At 51.4% G+C, this 22,155-nt stretch overlaps 1 protein-coding gene across 1 annotated transcript in view; it reads left to right on the forward strand.

The window, feature by feature from the left end:
• Positions 1 to 14,329: 14,329 nt before the first annotated feature.
• The window catches only part of LOC116937713 (SIN3A corepressor complex component SDS3), a 52,918-nt gene continuing 45,092 nt past the window's right edge, over positions 14,330 to 22,155 (forward strand). Inside the window, 3 exon segments of the mRNA XM_032944808.2 lie at positions 14,330 to 14,779; positions 18,129 to 18,198; positions 19,269 to 19,324. Coding sequence (XP_032800699.1) covers positions 14,398 to 14,779; positions 18,129 to 18,198; positions 19,269 to 19,324 — 508 coding nt within the window. The 5' untranslated portion in view covers positions 14,330 to 14,397.

Raw genomic sequence — 22,155 nt, forward strand, 5'->3', positions numbered from 1 at the left:
GCCCCTAACACACAGACACACAGACAAAGGTCCCCCGTGTAGCCTCTGCAGTGATGTAGGGGCAAGTGCTGTTCAATAACCCCTAACACACAGACACACAGACAAAGGTCCCCCGTGTAGCCTACATCGGCTGATGGGGCAAGTGCTGTTGACTAGCCCCTAACACACAGACACACAGACACAGACACCAACACATACACCCTGATGTGTGGATTAGTGGGGGGCTGTGTGTATTAATGGGGGGCTGGGTGTGTGTGTTAGTGGGGGGCTGTGTGTGTGTAGTAGTGGGGGGCTGTGTATGTATTAGTGGGGGGCTGTGTGTGTGTATTACTGGGGGGCTGTGTGTATTAGTGGGAGGCTGTTTGTATTAGTGGGGGCTGTGTGTATTAGTGGGGGGCTGTGTGTATTAGTGAGGGGCTGTGTGTGTATTAGTGGGGGGCTGTGTGTGTATTAGTGGGGGGCTGTGTGTATTAGTGGGGGGCTGTGTGTGTAGTAGTGGGGGGCTGTGTATGTATTAGTGGGGGGCTGTGTATTAGTGGGGGGCTGTGTGTGTGTATTAGTGGGGGGCTGTGTGTGTGTGTAATAGTGGGGGGCTGTGTGTATTAGTGGGGGGCTGTGTGTATTAGTGGGGGGCTGTGTGTATTAGTGGGGGGCTGTATGTATTAGTGGGGGGCTGTGTGTATTAGTGGGGGCTGTGTGTAGTAGTGGGGGGCTGTGTGTGTATTAGTGGGGGGCTGTGTGTGTGTGTAATAGTGGGGGGCTGTGTGTATTAGTGGGGGGCTGTGTGTATTAGTGGGGGGCTGTGTGTGTTAGTGGGGGGCTGTGAGTGTATTAGTGGGGGGCTATGTGTGTGTATTAGTGGGGGGCTGTGTATGTATTAGTGGGGGGCTGTGTGTTAGTGGGGGGCTGTGTGTGTATTAGTGGGGGGCTGTGTGTGTATTAGTGGGGGACTGTGTGTGTGTTAGTGGGGGGCTGTGTGTATTAGTGGGGGCTGTGTTTATTAGTGGGGGGCTGTGTGTTAGTGGGGGGCTGTGTATGTATTAGTGGGGGGCTGTGTGTGTTAGTGGGGGGCTGTGAGTGTATTAGTGGGGGGCTATGTGTGTGTATTAGTGGGGGGCTGTGTATGTATTAGTGGGGGGCTGTGTGTTAGTGGGGGGCTGTGTGTGTATTAGTGGGGGGCTGTGTGTGTATTAGTGGGGGGCTGTGTGTGTATTAGTGGGGGACTGTGTGTGTGTTAGTGGGGGGCTGTGTGTGTGTTAGTGGGGGGGCTATGTGTGTGTGTTAGTGGGGGGCTATGTGTGTGTATTAGTGGGGGGCTGTGTGTGTATTGGTGGGTGGAGTCGAACTTTAACCCTGCAGAGTTAGGGGAGGGGTTTCCAATCCGGATTGCGCAATCCCAGCAATCCGGATTGCACGTTCCCAGCAATCCGGATTGCACGTTCCCAGCAATCCGGATTGCACCTTCCAGCAATCCGGATTGCACGTTCCCAGCAATCCGGATTGCACGTTCCCAGCAATCCGGATTGCACCTTCCAGCAATCCGGATTGCGTGCAATCCGGATTGCACCTTCCAGCAATCCGGATTGCGCGCAATCCGGATTGTGCGTTCCCAGCAATCCGGATTGCGCGTTTCCAGCAATCCGGATTGCATGTTCCAAGCAATCTGGATTGCGCGTTTCCAGCAATCCGGATTGCGCATTCCAGCAATCCGGATTGCATGTTCCAAGCAATCCGGATTGCGCGTTTCCAGCAATCCGGATTGCATGTTTTAAGCAATCTGGATTGCGCGTTCCCAGCAATCCGGATTGCGCATTCCAGCAATCCGGATTGCACCTTCCAGCAATCCGGATTGCACCTTATAGCAATCCGGATTGCGCGCAATTCGGATTGTGCGTTCCCAGCAATCCGGATTGCGCGTTTCCAGCAATCCGGATTGCATGTTCCAAGCAATCTGGATTGCGCGTTTTCAGCAATCCGGATTGCGCGGTTCCAGCAATCCGGATTGCGCATTCCAAGCAATCCGGATTGCGCGTTTTCAGCAATCTGGATTGCGCGTTTTCAGCAATCCGGATTGCGCGTTTTCAGCAATCCGGATTGCATGTTCCAAGCAATCTGGATTGCGCGTTTCCAGCAATCCGGATTGCGCGTTTTCAGCAATCCGGATTGCGCGTTTCCAGCAATCCGGATTGCATGTTCCAAGCAATCTGGATTGCGCGTTTCCAGCAATCCGGATTGCGCGTTTTCAGCAATCCGGATTGCGCGTTTTCAGCAATCCGGATTGCATGTTCCAAGCAATCTGGATTGCGCGTTTTCAGCAATCCGGATTGCGCGGTTCCAGCAATCCGGATTGCGCATTCCAAGCAATCCGGATTGCGCGTTTTCAGCAATCTGGATTGCGCGTTCCCAGCAATCTGGATTGCGCATTCCAAGCAATCTGGATTGCGCGTTCCCAGCAATCTGGATTGCGCATTCCAGCAATCCGGATTGCGCGTTCTCAGCAATCTGGATTGTGCACTCATCCCGGCTCCAGGAATCCAGATCGATTGATCAATCTCTTATTCAGTGATCAATATTCCAGATAGAGTCTCAGATCGCCTGATCAATCTCCTATTAGTGATCAATATTCTAGATAGAGTCTCAGATCGCCTGATCAATCTCCTATTCAGTGATCAATATTCCAGATAGAGTCTCAGATCGCCTGATCAATCTCCTATTCAGTGATCAATATTCCAGATAGTCTCAGATCGCCTGATCAATCTCCTATTCAGTGATCAATATTCCAGATAGAATATCAATATCGCCTGATCAATATCTTATTCGCTGAGCAATATTCCAGACGGAATCTCCGATCCCTGATCAATATCCCAGATGAAATATCAGTTGTACTATTCACTGATCAATATGTCGAGATCAAATCGACGATCGACTGTTCACTGAGCAATATTCCAGATCGAATCTCATATTCCCTGATCAACATTCCAGATCAAATATCAGATTCTACTATTCGCTGATCAATGTTCCACATCGAATCTCAGATCCCCAGACCGATCTCATAATTAATTATCAATTGGCCTGATCAAATACTACTACTGTTCACCAATCAATATTCCAGATCGATATCTCAGATCTACTATGGACTGATCAATATTACAGATGCAATCTCAGATCTACTATTCACTATTAACATCTCAGATCAAATCACAAAAAAATATACTATTCACTTATCAACATTCCTGATCAAATCTCAGGTCTACTTTCCACTGATCAATATTCCAGATCGATATCTCAGATCTACTATGGACTGATCAATATTACAGATTCAATCTCAGATCTACTATTCACTATTAACATCTCAGATCAAATCACAAAAAAATATACTATTCACTTATCAATATTCCTGATCAAATCTCAGGACTACTTTCCACTGATCAATATTCCAGATCGAATCTCAGAGCCCCTAATCGATCCAATATTCACGGATCAATATTCCGGATCAGATCCCGTATTCTTCTTTTCACTGATCAATATTACAGATGGAATCTCAGATCCCAAGATCGATCCCACTATTCACTGATCAATACTCCAGATCAAATCTCAGATCTAAAAATCACCGATCAATATCCCAGATCAAATATCATATTCCACTATTCCCTGATCAATATTCCAGATCGGATCAATTCACTTCCACCAGGATTTGGGTTGGGTGGGGGGGTGTAATGTGATACTGATTACGATTGTGATGACGCTGCTGCTGATGATGATGATGCTGTTGCTACTGATGCTGATGATGCTGCTGATGATAATGATGCTGGTGATGATAATGATGCTGGTGATGATGGTGATGATGGTGATGATGGTGGTGATGCTGGTGATGATCGTGATGATGATGGTGATGATGATGATGATGATGCTGATGGTGATGATGATGCTGCTGATGATGATGCTGATGACGGTGCTAATGCTACTGATGATGTTGCTGATGATGATGCTAGTGACATTGCTGCTGATGCTGTTGCTGATGATGCTGCTGCTGATGATGATGATGTTGTTGATGTAGCTGTAGTAGGGCTGGCGAGGCTGAGGCCTTCTTTATTTGCTAACTGAAGGAGCTCAAATAATCTTGATTCCTACAGCAATAATCACACGGACAAAGATCCCCCAGGTAGCCTTGAGCAGGGCTGCAGGGGCAAGTGCTGTGACAGACACACACCACACACACCACACACACCACACAGACACTCACTCAATCAGCTATTCATTCACTCACTCATTCACTCACTCACACACTCACTCACTCACTTACACACTCATTCACTCACGCACTCATTCACTCATTCACTCACTAACTCATTCAATCACTAATTCACTCACTCATTCACTCACCCATTTATTGATTCATTCACTCACTGCTGTAATTAGTAGCGAGTAGCAGCACCTACACACACAGACAAAGCTCCCCCAGGTAGCCTCTAGCAGGGCTGTAGGGGCAAGTGGTGTTAGTAGCGAGTAGCAGCACCTACCCACACACAGACAAAGATCCTCCAGGTAGCCTCTAGCAGGCTGTAGGGGCAAGTGCTGTTAGTAGCGAGTAGCAGAACCTACACACACAAAGATCCCCCAGGTAGCCTCTAACAGGCTGTAGGGGCAAGTGCTGTAGTGAGTAGCGAGTAACAGCACCTACACACGCACAAAGATCCCCCAGGTAGCCTCTAGCAGGGCTGTAGGGGCAAGTGCTGTTAGTAGCGAGTAGCAGCACCTACACACACAGAGACAGACAAAGCTCCCCCAGGTAGTCTCTAGCAGGCTGTAGGGGCAAGTGCTGTAGTGAGTAGCGAGTAGCAGCACCTACACAGACAAAGGTCCCCCAGGTAGCCTCTAGCAGGGCTGTAGGGGCAAGTGCTGTTAGTAGCGAGTAGCAGCACCTACACACAGACAAAGGTCCCCCAGGTAGCCTCTAGCAGGCTGTAGGGGCAAGTGCTGTAGTCAGTAGCGAGTAGCAGCACCTACACACACACAGACAAAGATCCCCCAGGTAGCCTCTAGCAGGGCTGTAGGGGCAAGTGCTGTAGTCAGTAGAAAGTAGCAACACCTACACACACACAGACAGACAAAGCTCCCCCAGGTAGTCTCTAGCAGGCTGTAGGGGCAAGTGCTGTAGTGAGTAGCAACACCTACACACACACACAAAGATCCCCCAGATAGCCTCTAACAGACTGTAGGGGCAAGTGCTGTAGTCAGTAGCGAGTAGCAGCACCTACACACACACAGACAAAGATCCCCCAGGTAGCCTCTAGCAGGGCTGTAGGGGCAAGTGCTGTAGTTAGTAACGAGTAGCAGCACATACACACACAGACAAAGGTCCCCCAGGTAGCCTCTAGCAGACTGTAGGGGCAAGTGCTGTAGTCAGTAGCAAGTAGCAGCACCTACACACACAGACAAAGATCCCCCAGGTAGCCTTAGCAGACTGTAGGGCAAGTGCTGTAGTCAGTAGCGAGTAGCAGCACCTACACACAAAGATCCCCCAGGTAGCCTCTAGCAGGCTGTAGGGGCAAGTGCTGTAGTCAGTAGCGAGTAGCAGAACCTACACACACAGACAAAGATCCCCCAGGTAGCCTCTAACAGGCTGTAGGGGCAAGTGCTGTAGTGAGTAGCGAGTAACAGCACCTACACACACAGAGACAGACAAAGCTCCCCCAGGTAGCCTCTAGCAGGCTGTAGGGGCAAGTGCTGTAGTCAGTAGCGAGTAGCAGCACCTCCACACACACAGACAAAGCTCCCCCAGGTAGTCTCTAGCAGGCTGTAGGGGCAAGTGCTGTAGTGAGTAGCAACACCTACACACACAGACAAAGATCCCCCAGATAGCCTCTAACAGACTGTAGGGGCAAGTGCTGTAGTCAGTAGCGAGTAGCAGCACCTACACACACACAGACAAAGATCCCCCAGGTAGCCTCTAGCAGGGCTGTAGGGGCAAGTGCTGTTAGTAGCGAGTAGCAGCACCTACACACACAGACAAAGGTCCCCCAGGTAGCCTCTAGCAGATTGTAGGGGCAAGTGCTGTAGTCAGTAGCAAGTAGCAGCACCTACACACAGACAAAGCTCCCCCAGGTAGCCTTAGCAGACTGCAGGGGCAAGTGCTGTAGTCAGTAGCGAGTAGCAGAACCTACACACACACAGACAAAGATCCCCCAGGTAGCCTCTAACAGGCTGTAGGGGCAAGTGGTGTAGTCAGTAGCGAGTAGCAGCACCTACACAAAGGTCCCCCAGGTAGCCTCTAGCAGGCTGTAGGGGCAAGTGCTGTAGTCAGTAGCGAGTAGCAGCACCTACACAGACAAAGGTCCCCCAGGTAGCCTCTAGCAGGCTGTAGGGGCAAGTGCTGTAGTGAGTAGCAAGTAGCAGCACCTACACACACAGACAAAGATCCCCCAGGTAGCCTATAGCAGGGCTGTAGGGGCAAGTGCTGTAGTCAGTAGCAAGTAGCAGCACCTACACACACACAGACAAAGATCCCCCAGGTAGCCTCTAGCAGGCTGTAGGGGCAAGTGCTGTTAGTAGTGAGTAGCAGCACCTACACACACAGACAAAGCTCCCCCAGGTAGCCTTAGCAGACTGCAGGGGCAAGTGCTGTAGTCAGTAGCGAGTAGCAGCACCACACACACAGACAAAGCTCCCCCAGGTAGCCTCTAGCAGGCTGTAGGGGCAAGTGCTGTAGTCAGTAGCGAGTAGCAGCACCTACACAGACAAAGGTCCCCCAGGTAGGCTCTAGCAGGGCTGTTCACCACACACAGCAGCGCCGCTACACCAGCTAACTCATTTGAGGCTGAGTCGACTTAGGGGAAGGGTCCCCAGGTACCGCTTCAGATGTTGCCGGACGCGAGCGGGGATCGAACTCGAGTGGCCAGGTTCGGAGCGCGCTAACCGCTGCACCACCGCTCCGCCCCCACGCACCCCCCAAACACAACCACCAGCACCACCACCACCAGCACCAACACCACCACCATCACCAACACCATCACCAGCAGCAACACCACCATCACCACCACAACCATCACCACCACCACCATCACCACCACCACCATCACCACCACCATCACCACCACCACCACCACCACAACCATCACCACCACCAGTACCACCACCACCACCAGTACCACCACCACCATCTCCACCATCACCACCATCACCACCACCACCATCACCACCATCACCACCACCATCACCACCAACACCACCAACACCACCAACACCACCATCACCACCATCACCACCACCAGTACCACCACCACAACCAGTACCACCACCACCAATACCACCACCACCATCACCAACACCACCACCAGCACCACCACCAGCACCACCACCATCAGTCGTGATCCGTGTTGTATTTGTTTTGTTTTCTGTGGCCGCCTGCAAGCTCGCAAAGTTGTCTCTCTGTGTGTGTGTCTGTGTGTGTGTGTCTGTGTGTGTGTGTCTGTGTGTGTCTGTGTGTGTGTGTCTGTGTGTGTGTGTCTGTGTCTGTGTGTGTGTGTCTGTGTGTGCGTGTGTGTGTGTGTGTGTCTGTGTGTGTGTGTGTCTGTGTGTGTGTGTCTGTGTGTGTGTCTGTGTGTGTGTGTCTGTGTGTGTGTGTCTGTGTGTGTGTGTGTCTGTGTGTGTGTGTCTCTGTGTGTGTGTGTCTGTGTGTGTGTGTCTCTGTGTGTGTGTGTCTGTGTGTGTGTGTCTGTGTGTGTGTGTGTCTGTGTGTGTGTGTGTCTGTGTGTGTGTGTGTCTGTGTGTGTGTGTCTCTGTGTGTGTGTGTCTCTGTGTGTGTGTCTCTGTGTGTGTGTGTCTCTGTGTGTGTGTGTCTGTGTGTGTGTGTGTGTCTGTGTGTGTCTGTGTCTCTGTGTGTGTGTCTGTGTGTGTCTCTGTCTGTCTGTGTGTGTCTCTCCGCGTGTCTCTCCGTGTCTCCGCGCGTCTCTCCGCGTGTCTCCGTCTCTCTGCGCGTCTCTCCGCGCGTTTCTCCCCGTGTCTCTCCGCGTGTCTCTCCCCGTGTCTCTCCGCGTGTCTCCGTGTCTCCGCGCGTCTCTCCGTGACTCCGCGTGTCTCTACCCCCGTGTCTCTCCGTGACTCCGCGCGTCTCTCCGTGACTCCGCGTGTCTCTACGCCCGCGTCTCTCCGTGTTGTCTCCGCGTCGATGTTGATCTCCGTCTCTCAGCAATAAACCGAACCCTTGTACTAAGCTGGCGCGACCTGGAGCTCGCGTGTGTCGGTGTGAGTCTCGGTGCTGTGAGTCCGAGGCCAGAATGAGTCTTCAGCTTTCGATTGAAAGCTCTCGTGGCTGCAGGGATTCATATTCTTGGTTCGTTCGGTAAAGTCACCACCGCGTAGAAGGGAAACAATAAAATAATAAAAATATAAAACAATAAAATAATAAAAATATAAAACAATAAAATAATAAAAATATAAAACAATAAAGTAATAAAAATATAAAACAATAAAATAATAAAAATATAAAACAACAAAATAATAAAAATATAAAACAATAAAATAATAAAAATATAAAACCATAAAATTCTCACGACGTTTCGACTGCAACACAAAGCAGCAATCATCAAGAATAAAATAATAAAAATATAAAACAATAAAATAATAAAAATATAAAACAATAAAATAATAAAAATATAAAACAATAAAATAATAAAATATATAACAATAAAATAATAAAAATATAAAACAATAAAATAATAAAAATATAAACCAATAAAATAATAAAAATATAAAACAATAAAATTCTCACGACGTTTCTACTGCATCACAAAGCAGCAATCATCAAGAATAAAATAATAAAAATATAAAACAATAAAAATATAAAACAATAAAATAATAAAAATATAAAGCAATAAAATAAAAAGCAATAAAATAATTGAAATATTAAACAATGAAATAATAAAAATATAAACCAATAAAATAATAAAAATATAAAACAATAAAATAATACAAATATAAAACAATAAAATAATAAAAATATAAAACAATACAATAATAAAAATATAAACCAATAAAATAATAAAAATATAAAACAATAAAATAATTAAAATATAAAACAATAAAATAATAAAAATATAAAACAATAAAACAATAAAAATATAAAATAATAAAAATATAAAACAATAAAATTCTCACGACGTTTCTACTGCGACACAAAGCAGCAATCAAGAATAAAATAATAAAAATATAAAACAATAAAATAATAAAAATATAAAACAATAAAATAATAAAAAATATAAAACAATAATATTATAAAAAATATAAAACAATAAAATAATAAAAATATAAAACAATAAAATAATAAAAATATAAACCAATAAAATAATAAAAATATAAAACAATACAATTCTCACGACGTTTCTACTGCAACACAAAGCAGCAATCATCAAGAATAAAATAATAAAAATATAAAACAATAAAATAATAAAAATATAAAACAATAAAATAATAAAAATATAAAACAATAAAATAATAAAAATATAAAACAATAAAATTCGTGGAGGGATGCAGGCAAGGCCGATGAGTCAGATGCCTTATATGACGTCCTATCACAGATCCTGGCTAAAGTGGCCCCTCGGGATAGAGTCATCATGTTGGGTGACTTCAATGCCCGAGTTGGTCATGATGCTGGCACCTGGTCTGGAGTGATTGGAGGGCATGGGCCAGATCAGCTCAATAACAACGGTAGGAGGCTGCTAGGTTTTTGTGCAGCCCATGGGCTTGTAATTACCAACACGCTGTTCCGGCATCGGCGCATCCACACAACATCATGGATGCATGCCGGGTCCAAGCAAGAACATCTGCCGGACTACATAGTGACGGACCAGTGGATGCGAGCCCATGTCCTTGACACCAGGACCTACCGTGGAGCTGATCTGCCCTCTGACCATCGACTAGTCATCTGTAAGATGCGCCTGCCATTCTTCCACTCCGGTGGTGGGTATACACCCAGGACCCCATTCAAACATAAGGTGGCCTGATCTCAGCTATCTGATGAAAGTTGCAAGCGAGAATTTCATCATCGCTTGCGGCTGGGATTGGCATCGTCCCCGACTCCTCCTGATGTCGAGGGTAAATGGGCGAGGTTTAGGACTGTGACTCATGCAGCTGCAATGGCTGCTTTGGGTACGCGGTCCAGACCTCCCCAGAGACCCTGGCTGACAGAGGAGGTGTTCAAGCTGGCTGAGAAAAAGCGACAGGCCCACTCTCATCGGCGACAGCATCCCACGGATGCTGTAGCCGATGAAATGAGTGGGTGGTGAGTGGGTTAGTGAGTGGGTGGGTGGTGAGTGGGTGTGTGTGGGGAGCGATAGTGTAGCGGTTAGCGCTACGCTGCGCTATGAACCTGGTGACCCGGGTTCGATTCCCGCTCACGGCCAACACCAGTGACGATTATCTGAACCGGTCCCGGGCCTCCCCTAGGTCGACTCAGCCTCAAATAAGTACCTGGTGCAGTGTGTAAACATTGCCACTAGGGAGACAAAGGCGGTCGGGCGTGGTGCTGGCCACCCACCCCCTCGTGTACCATTCCGGCCTTCATAGGTGCTCGCTAACAGCACTTGCCCCTACAAGTCTATTAAGGCTATATGGGGGTAGCAATGCTGAGTCTATGGGTGACAGTGCTGAGTCTATGGGTGGCAGTACTGAGTCTATGGGTGACAGTGCTGAGTCTATGGGTGACAGTGCTGAGTCTATGGGTGGCAGTGCTGAGTCTATGGGTGGCAGTGCTGAGTCTATGGGTGACAGTGCTGAGTCTATGGGTGGCAGTGCTGAGTCTATGGTTGACAGTGTTGAGTCTATGGGTGGCAGTGCTGAGTCTATGGTTGACAGTGTTGAGTCTATGGGTGGCAGTGCTGAGTCTATGGGTGACAGTGCTGAGTCTATGGGTGGCAGTGCTGAGTCTATGGGTGGCAGTGCTGAGTCTATGGGTGGCAGTGCTGAGTCTATGGTTGACAGTGTTGAGTCTATGGGTGGCAGTGCTGAGTCTATGGTTGACAGTGTTGAGTCTATGGATGGCAGTGCTGAGTCTATGGGTAGCAGAGCTGAGTCTATGGGTGACAGTGCTGAGTCTATGGGTGACAGTGCTGAGTCTATGGGTGACAGTGCTGAGTCTATGGGTGACAGTGCTGAGTCTATGGGTGACAGTGCTGAGTCTATGGGTGGCAGTGCTGAGTCTATGGGTGACAGTGCTGAGTCTATGGGTGACAGTGCTGAGTCTATGGGTGACAGTGCTGTGTCTATGGGTGGCAGTGCTGAGTCTATGGGTGGCAGTGCTGAGTCTATGGGTGGCAGTGCTGAGTCTATGGTTGACAGTGCTGAGTCTATGGGTGGCAGTGCTGAGTCTATGGGTGGCAGTGCTGAGTCTATGGTTGACAGTGCTGAGTCTATGGGTGACAGTGTTGAGTCTATGGGTGACAGTGCTGAGTCTATGGGTGACAGTGCTGAATCTATGGGTGACAGTGCTGTGTCTATGGGTGGCAGTGCTGAGTCTATGGGTGGCAGTGCTGAGTCTATGGGTGGCAGTGCTGAGTCTATGGTTGACAGTGTTGAGTCTAGGGGTGACAGTGCTGAGTCTATGGGTGACAGTGCTGAGTCTATGGGTGACAGTGCTGAGTCTATGGGTGACAGTGCTGAGTCTATGGGTGACAGTGCTGAGTCTATGGGTGGCAGTGCTGAGTCTATGGGTGACAGTGCTGAGTCTATGGGTGACAGTGCTGAGTCTATGGGTGACAGTGCTGTGTCTATGGGTGGCAGTGCTGAGTCTATGGGTGGCAGTGCTGAGTCTATGGGTGGCAGTGCTGAGTCTATGGTTGACAGTGCTGAGTCTATGGGTGGCAGTGCTGAGTCTATGGGTGGCAGTGCTGAGTCTATGGGTGGCAGTGCTGAGTCTATGGTTGACAGTGCTGAGTCTATGGGTGACAGTGTTGAGTCTATGGGTGACAGTGCTGAGTCTATGGGTGACAGTGCTGAATCTATGGGTGACAGTGCTGTGTCTATGGGTGGCAGTGCTGAGTCTATGGGTGGCAGTGCTGAGTCTATGGTTGACAGTGTTGAGTCTAGGGGTGACAGTGCTGAGTCTATGGGTGGCAGTGCTGAGTCTATGGGTGACAGTGCTGAGTCTATGGGTGACAGTGCTGAGTCTATGGATTAGGGTCGCCCCCTAGCGGAATTTTTTTATATTTCCTAATATGGGCATAACCCCTCCCCCCGCCCGGACGTCACTGGAAGTGGGGGGGGGGCGTGTGCGGCAATGGCGGCCGCCATTAATTAAACTTACCTGCACCGGAAGTTGTCGTAACCGGAAGCGAGTTACTACAATATCCTTATATGGGCATGACCCAATCCCACGGGAAATCGCCCCCCCACCGTCCTCCACCCCCTCCCATCGCCCCTATTGTCGTTTTCCGATTCCTGGCCGGAAGAAGAGGGAGAGAGACACACACACACACACAGCTGCAGTAATGGCGGCCGCCATCAATTGAACTTACCTCCTGCCGGATGTTGTGCTTGTTTGAACTCACTTAACCGGAAGTTCAATATCCTTATATGGGCACAACCCCCATCGCTCCACCCCCACCCTCGTCGTCTTCCGGTTCCTTGCCGGAAGAGGAGAGATGCAGCAGCAATGGCGGCCGCCATCAATTGAACTTACCTCAACCGGAAGTTGCCCTAACCGAATAGCGAGTTACGAAACTAGCCTTATATGGGCATAACCCCCCATACCGGAAACACCCCCCCCATCGCCCCCCTCAACTTCCGGTTCCTTGGCGGAGGAGGGAGAGAGGCAGCAATGGCAGCCGCCATCAATTGAACTTACCTGCACCGGAAGTTACTCTAACCGGATAGCGAGTAGTAAACTATCCTTATATGGGCATAACCCCCCCATACCGGTAACACGCCCCCCCCCCCCACATCGCACCCTCCCCCCACATCGCACCTCCCCCCACCCTCAACTTCCGGTTCCTTGACGGAAGAGGAGGAGAGAGGCAGCAATGGCAGCCGCCATCAATTGGAACTTACCTGTACCGGAAGTTGCCCTAACCGGATATCGTGTTTCTAAACTATTCTTATATGGGCATAACCCCCCATACCGGAACCCCCCCCCCCCCCCACATTGCCCTCAACTTCCGGTTTCTTGCCTGAAAAGGCGGGAGCGAGAGACAGCAATGGCAGCCGCCATCAATTGGAACTTACCTGTACCGGAAGTTGCCCTAACCGGATAGCGAGTTACTAAACTATCCTCCTTATATGGGCATAACCCCCCATACCGGAACCCTCCCCCCCCACATTGCCCTCAACTTTCGGTTTCTTGCCTGAAAAGGCGGGAGCGAGAGACAGCAATGGCAGCCGCCATCAATTGGAACTTACCTGTACCGGAAGTTGCCCTAACCGGATAGCGAGTTACTAAACTATCCTCCTTATATGGGCATAACCCCCCATACCGGAACCCTCCCCCCCCCACATTGCCCTCAACTTCCGGTTCCTTGCCGGAAAAGGCGGGAGCGAGAGGCAGCAATGGCAGCCGCCATCAATTGGAACTAACCTGTACCGGAAGTTGCCCTAACCGGATATCGTGTTTCTAAACTATCCTTATATGGGCATAACCCCCCATACCGGAAACACCCCACCACATTGCCCTCAACTTCCGGTTCCTTGCCGGAAAAGGCGGGAGCGTGAGGCAGCAATGGCAGCCGCCATCAATTGGAACTTACCTGCACCGGAAGTTGCCCTAACCGGATAGCGAGTTACTAAACTATCCTCCTTATATGGGCATAACCCCCTATACCGGATACACCCCCCCCACACATTGCCCTCAACTTCCGGTTCCTTGCCGGAAAAGGCGGGAGCGAGAGGCAGCAATGGCAGCCGCCATCAATTGGAACTTACCTGCACCGGAAGTTGCCCTAACCGGATATCGTTTTCTAAACTATCCTTATATGGGCATAACCCCCCATACCGGAAACACCCCACCACATTGCCCTCAACTTCCGGTTCCTTGCCGGAAAAGGCGGGAGCGTGAGGCAGCAATGGCAGCCGCCATCAATTGGAACTTACCTGCACCGGAAGTTGCGCTAACCGGATAGCGAATTACTCAACTATCCTCCTTATATGGGCATAACCCCCATACCGGAAACACCCACCCCCCACATTGCCCTCAACTTCCGGTTCCTTGCCGGAAAAGGCGGGAGCGAGAGGCAGCAATGGCAGCCGCCATCAATTGGAACTTACCTGCACCGGAAGTTGCCCTAACCGGATATCGTTTTCTAAGCTATCCTTATATGGGCATAACCCCCCATACCGGAAACACCCCCCCTACATTGCCCTCAACTTCCGGTTCCTTGCCGGAAAAGGCGGGAGCGAGAGGCAGCAGCAGCAATGGCGGCTACGTTGCATACATCTCCGATGTCGTTACAACAACAACAACCACCACAACAACTACAGCCTCCTCCTCATCAACAACAACAACCACCACTACCTCCTCATCAACAACAACCGCCGCCGCCTTCTCCTCTCCTCCCTTCTCCTCCTCCTCAGCCTCCTCACGCGTCGCCTCAGGAAACTCCGTGGTCGGCCATCGATCGCTACTACGACGAGCAGGAGGAGGCGAGCGAAGAGTTGGACGACGACGACGACGAAGAGGAGGAGGAGGCGGCGGCGGCGGCGGCGAGGGGGGATGGAGGCGGCGGAGAGGAGGAGGAAGAGGAGGTGGTGGAGAGGAGGAGGAGGAGGAACGCCCGGGCGAGGGAGTCGGACGAAGGTTATGATCACTCTCACTCGCTGTGTGATCACTCACTGATCACTCTCACTCGCTGTGTGATCACTCACTGATCACTCTCACTCGCTGTGTGATCACTCTCTCGCTGTGTGATCACTCTCACTCGCTGTGTGATCACTCACTGATCACTCACACTCGCTGTGTGATCACTCACTGATCACTCACACTCGCTGTGTGATCACTCACTGATCACTCACACTCGCTGTGTGATCACTCACTGATCACTCACACTCGCTGTGTGATCACTCACTGAGCTCTCACACTCGCTGTGTGATCACTCACTGATCACTCACACTCGCTGTGTGATCACTCACTGATCACTCACACTCGCTGTGTGATCACTCACTGATCACTCACACTCGCTGTGTGATCACTCACTGAGCTCTCACACTCGCTGTGTGATCACTCACTGATCACTCACACTCGCTGTGTGATCACTCACTGATCACTCACACTCGCTGTGTGATCACTCACTGATCACTCACACTCGCTGTGTGATCACTCACTGAGCTCTCACACTCGCTGTGTGATCACTCACTGATCACTCACACTCGCTGTGTGATCACTCACTGATCACTCACACTCGCTGTGTGATCACTCACTGATCACTCACACTCGCTGTGTGATCACTCACTGAGCTCTCACACTCGCTGTGTGATCACTCACTGATCACTCACACTCGCTGTGTGATCGCTCACACTCGCTGTGCGATCGCTCACACTCGCTGTGTGATCATTCACTCACTCGCTGTGTGATCACTCTCACTCGCTGTGATCACTCACTCGCTGTGTGATCACTCTCACTCGCTGTGTGATCACTCACTCGCTGTGTGATCACTCTCACTCGCTGTGTGATCACTCACTCGCTGTGTGATCACTCTCACTCGCTGTGTGATCACTCACTCGCTGTGTGATCACTCTCACTCGCTGTGTGATCACTCTCACTCGCTGTGTGATCACTCTCACTCGCTGTGTGATCACTCTCACTCGCTGTGTGATCATTCACTCACTCGCTGTGTGATCACTCTCACTCGCTGTGTGATCACTCTCACTCGCTGTGTGATCACTCTCACTCGCTGTGTGATCATTCACTCACTGTGTGATCACTCTCACTCGCTGTGTGATCACTCTCACTCGCTGTGTGATCACTCTCACTCGCTGTGTGATCATTCACTCACTGTGTGATCACTCGCTGATCAATCACTCACTGTGTAATCAATCACTCGCTGTGATCTGATCACTCGCTGTGAGCAATCACTCGCTGTGAGCAATCACTCACTGTGATCAATCACTCGCTGTGATCACTCACTGATCAATCGCTCGCTGTGATCGCATGCACTCGCTGTGATTGCATTCACTCGCTGTCATCGCATTCACTCTCTGTGATCACCCACTCTCTGTGATCAATCACTCTCCATCTCACTCTGTGATCAATCACTCTCCATCTCACTCTGTGATCAATCACTCTCCATCTCTCTCGCTGTGATCACTCACTCACTGGTCAATCACTCACTGTGATCAATCACTCTCCATCTCACTCTCTGTAAACACTCACTCTCCATCTCACTCTCTGTGAACACTCACTCACTATGATCACTCGCTCTCTGATCAATCACTGTGATCAATCACTCCCCATCTCACTGTGATCACTCACTCTGTGTAATAACTCACTCACTATGATCACTCGCTCTCTGTGATCAATCACTCACTGTGATCAATCACTCTCCATCTCACTCGCTGTGATCATTCACTCTCTGTGATCACTCTATCGCTGTGATCACTCACTCACTGATCACTCACTCTCTGTGATCACTCAATCACTGTGTGATAACTCAATCTCACTCTCTGTGTGATCAATCACTCTCTGTGATCACTCACTCTCTGTGATCAATCACTCGCTGTGATCAATCACTCTCCATCTCACTCTCTGTGATCTCTCGCTGTGATCAATCACTCGCTGTGTGATCAATCACTCACTGTGATCACTCACTGATCAATCACTCACTGTGATCACTCACTGTGTGATCACTCACTCTCCATCTCACTCTGTGAACACTCACTCACTATGATCACTCGCTCTCTGTGATCAATCACTCTCTGTGATCAATCACTCTCTGTGATCACTCTCTCGCTGTGATCACTCACTCGCTATGATCACTCACTCACTGATCACTCAATCACTGTGTGATCACTCAATCTCCATCTCACTCTGTGTGATCAATCACTCGCTGTGTGATCACTCGCTCTCTGTGATCAATCACTCTCTGTGATCACTCTCTCGCTGTGATCACTCACTCGCTATGATCACTCACTCACTGATCACTCGCTCGCTGTGACCACTCAATCACTGTGTGATCACTCAATCTCCATCTCACTCTGTGTGATCACTCACTCTCTTTGATCACTCACTCTCTGTGATCACTCTCTCGCTATGATCACTCTCTCCATCTCACTTGCTGTGATCAAATCCACGACCTCCTGCGTACCAGGTGAGGTAGTCAACATCTCACAGCCAACGTAGTGATGATGATAGAGATCGAACCCACGACCTCCTGCGTACCAGGCGAGGTAGTCAACATCTCGCAGCCAACGTAGTGATGATAGAGATCGAACCCACGACCTCCTGCGCACCAGGCAAGGTAGTCAACATCTCACAGCCAACGTGGTGATGATGATAGAGATCGAACCCACAACCTCCTGGGTACCAGGCGAGGTAGTCAACATCTCGCAGCCAACGTGGTGATGATGATAGGGATCGAACCCACGACCTCCTGCGTACCAGGCGAGCTAGTCAACATCTCACAGCCAACGTAGTGATGATAGAGATCGAACCCACGACCTCCTGCGTACCAGGCGAGGTAGTCAACATCTCACAGTCAACGTGGTGATCATGATGATAGAGATCGAACCCACGACCTCCTGCGTACCAGGCGAGGTAGTCAACATCTCACAGCCAACGTGGTGATCATGATGATAGAGATCGAACCCACGACCTCCTGCGTACCAGGCGAGGTAGTCAACATCTCCCAGCCAACGTGGTGATGATGATAGAGATCGAACCCACGACCTCCTGCATACCAGGCGAGGTAGTCAACATCTCGCAGCCAACGTGGTGATCATGATGATAGAGATCGAACCCACGACCTCCTGCGTACTAGGCGAGGTAGTCAACATCTCGCAGCCAACGTGGTGATGATGATAGAGATCGAACCCACGACCTCCTGCGTACCAGGCGAGGTAGTCAACATCTCCCAGCCACCGACAGCACTTGCCTCCCGCCAGTGTTGTGGGCTACACGGGGGACCTTTGCCTGTGTCTGTGCGAGGGAGCAGACACGGAGGACGCGAGCGAGACTGACCTGGCCAAACACCACGAGGACGGACACGTGGAGATCAAGGAGAGGTGAGCGTGGTGGTGGTGGTGGTGGTGGAGGTGGTGGTGGCAGTGGTGGAGGTGGTGGTGGTGATGGTGGTGGTGGTGGTGATGATGGTGGAGGTGGTGGTGGTGATGATGGTGGAGGTGGTGGTGGTGATGGTGGTGGTGGTGGTGGTGGAGGTGGTGGTGGTGATGGTGGAGGTGGTGGTGGTGATGATGATGGTGGAGGTGGTGGTGGTGGTGGTGATGGTGGTGATGGTGGTGATGGTGGTGGAGGTGGTGGCGGTGGTGGTGATGGTGGCGGTGGTGATGGGGGTGGAGGAAGTGGTGGTGGTGATGATGATGATGGTGGTGGTGGTGGTGGTGGTGATGGTGGTGATGGTGGTGGTGGCGGTGGTGATGGTGGTGATGGTGGTGGAGGTGGTGGTGGTGGTGTTGGTGATGGTGGTGTTGGTGGTCTTGGTGATGGTGGTGTTGGTGGTGTTGGTGATGATGGTGGTGGTGTTGGTGATGGTGGTGGTGATGGTGGTGGTGGTGGAGGTGGTGATGGTGGTGATGGTGGTGGAGGTGGTGGTGTTGGTGATGGTGATGGTGGTGTTGGTGATGGTGGTGTTGGTGGTCTTGGTGATGGTGGTGTTGGTGGTGTTGGTGATGATGGTGGTGGTGTTGGTGATGGTGGTGGTGGTGATGGTGGTGTTGGTGATGGTGGTGTTGGTGGTGGTGGTGGTGTTGGTGATGGTGGTGTTGGTGGTGGTGTTGGTGGTGGTGATGATGGTGGTGGTGTTGGTGATGGTGGTGGTGATGGTGGTGTTGGTGGTGGTGATGGTGGTGGTGGTGGTGGTGGTGATGATGGTGGTGGTGGTGGTGATGGTGGTGTTGGTGGTGGTGGTGGTGATGGTGGTGATGATGGTGGTGTTGGTGATGGTGGTGATGGTGGTGATGGTGGTGTTGGTGATGGTGGTGATGGTGGTGTTGGTGATGGTGGTGTTGGTGATGGTGGTGATGGTGGTGTTGGTGATGGTGGTGTTGGTGATGGTGGTGATGGTGATGATGGTGGTGGTGATGGTGGTGTTGACGCTGGTGCTGTTGCTCTGCAGAATGTATCAGGAGAAGCTCAGCTCTCTGAAGAAGCAGCTACAGCATCTTCACGAAGGTGGGTGGGTGGCTGGGTGGGTGGCTGAGTGGGTGGGTGGCTGGGTGCGTGGGTGGGTGGCTGGGTGCGTGGGTGGCTGGGTGCGTGGGTGGGTGGCTGGGTGAGTGGGTGGGTGGCTGGGTGAGTGGGTGGGTGGCTGGGTGCGTGGGTGGCTGGCTGGGTGCGTGGGTGGCTGGGTGGGTGGGTGAGTGGGTGAGTGGGTGGGTGGCTGGGTGAGTGGGTGGGTGGCTGGGTGCGTGGGTGGGTGGGTGCGTGGGTGGGTGCGTGGGTGGGTGCGTGGGTGGGTGCGTGGGTGGGTGCGTGGGTGGGTGGCTGGGTGCGTAGGTGGCTGGGTGGGTGGGTGGCTGGGTGCGTGGGTGGGTGGGTGGCTGGGTGCGTGGGTGGGTGGCTGGGTGGGTTGGTGGGTGGCTGGGTGCGTGGGTGGGTGGCTGGGTGCGTGGGTGGGTGGCTGGGTGCGTGGGTGGGTGGCTGGGTGGCTGGGTGCGCGGGTGGGTGGCTGGGTGCGTGGGTGGGTGGGTGGCTGGGTGCGTGGCTGGGTGGCCGGGTGCATGGGTGGCTGGGTGCGTGGGTGCGTGGGTGGGTGGCTGGCTGGGTGCGTGGGTGGGTGGCTGGGTGCGTGGGTGGCTGGGTGCGTGGGTGGGTGGGTGGCTGGGTGCGTGGGTGGGTGGGTGGCTGGGTGTGTGGGTGGGTGGCTGGGTGCGTGGGTGGGTGGCTGGGTGCGTGGGTGGGTACGACAACAGCCGCCATTCGCCACAAAGTGACGGTGACGTCACCATGACGCCTGTGCCAGGCTAGGTGCACTTTGAAGGTTTGCTGCTGGCAGGAGGTCACGGGGCAGACCCTGCACGTCCCACACCTACACACACAGACAAAGATCCCCCATATAGCCTTGACAGACTGTAGGGGCAAGTGCTGTTAGCGAGCACCTATGAAGGCCGGAACGGCACACGAGGGGGTGGGTGGCCAGCACCACGCCCGACCGCCTTTGTCTCCCTAGTGGCAACGTTTACACACCGCACCAGGTACTCATTTGAGGCCGAGTCGACCTAGGGGAGACCCGGGACCAGTTCAGATAATCGTCACTGGTGTTGGCCGTGAGCGGGAATCGAACCCGGGTGGCCAGGTTCATAGCGTAGCGCTAACCGCTACACTACCGCTACACACACACATACCTACACACAGACACACACGCACACACCTACAGACACACACGCACCTACACACACACACCTACACACACACCTACACACACAGACACACACCTACACACACAGACACACGCACACCTACACACACAGACACACCTACACACACACCTACACAGACACACACCTACACACACACACCTACACGTGCTCTCACGCAGTGTGTGTGTGTATGTGTGTATGTGCGTGTGTGTATGTATGTATGTGCGTGTGTGTGTATGTGCGTGTGTGTGTATGTGTGTGCGTGTGTATGTGTGTGTAGGTGTGCGTGTGTGTGTATGTGTGTATATGTGTGTATGTATGTATGTGTATATGTATGTGTATATGTATGTATGTGTGTGTATGTGTATATGTATGTGTGTGTGTGTATGTGTGTGTATGTATGTGTGTATGTATGTGTGTGACTATGTGTGTGTGTGACTGTATGTGTGTGTATGTATGTGTGTGTATGTGTGTGTGACTGTGTGTGTGTGTATGTGTGTGTGACTGTGTGTGTGTGTGTATGTGTGTATATGTGTGTGTGACTGTGTGTGTGTGATGTACAAAACAACCCCCTACCTCCTCGCGGTGCCGGACGGGCAACTCTGTCGTGGACAGCGCTGTGGGGGGAGATCCAATTTTGATTGGCTCCTCCCCTCATGGCATATGTGTCCACCACAGGGGCTAAACGGGGGCTCTGGACGGGTGCGAGGGGCTGGTAACCCCTCCACCTTCAATTAATTACCACGAAACCACGAATTAAACTGAAATATGTAACAACTAAGCTTGTGCCGGAGGCCCCGGGGGGCCAGGCGTCTATGACGTCTCCTGGCCAAACCCCAATTGGCGGAGCCAGGAGATTGAATACCTACCCTCGGGGCTACTCCAGAAACAACGAAAAGCCACTACGGGTGGCCACGTGGAATATTCGAACGCTCACTGCAGAGGAGAGGCTGCCACTCCTCTGTCGGGAGCTGGACCGGTACCGCCTGGATCTATGCGGCATTCAGGAGGTCCGGTGGACCGGCTCTGGCTCCTGCCACCATGAGGGGTGGACAGTCCTTTACTCGGGGCAGCAGACTGCCAAACAACAGGGTGTGGGTCTTCTTTTGAACAAAAGAATGAAGGGGGCGTGGGAGCGTGGCGGTGAGGTGTGGGAAGCTGTAAGCCCCAGGCTACTTTGGGCTCGCCTTCCCATCAACCGGAGGCGAGGAATGGTGGTCGTGGTTACTTATGCCCCCACCGAAGATGAACATCCGTGGAGGGATGCAGGCAAAGCCGATGAGTCAGATGCCTTCTATGACCTCCTGTCACAGGTGCTGGCTAAAGTGGCCCCTCGGGATAGAGTCATCATGTTGGGTGACTTCAATGCCCGAGTTGGTCATGATACTGGCACCTGGTCTGGAGTGATTGGAGGGCATGGGCCAGATCAGCTCAATAACAACGGTAGGAGGCTGCTAGATTGTTGTGCAGCCCATGGGCTTGTAATTACCAACACGCTGTTCCGGCATCGGCGCATCCACACAACATCATGGATGCATGCCGGGTCCAAGCAAGAACATCTGCTGGACTACATAGTGACGGACCAGCGAATGCGAGCCCATGTCCTTGACACCAGGACCTACCGTGGAGCTGATCTGCCTTCTG

The sequence above is a fragment of the Petromyzon marinus genome, chromosome 84 (genome assembly GCF_048934315.1).
Source record: "Petromyzon marinus isolate PM22_M1 ecotype Great Lakes invasive population chromosome 84, UKy_Petmar_22M1.pri1.0, whole genome shotgun sequence".
Classification (NCBI taxonomy): domain Eukaryota; kingdom Metazoa; phylum Chordata; class Hyperoartia; order Petromyzontiformes; family Petromyzontidae; genus Petromyzon; species Petromyzon marinus.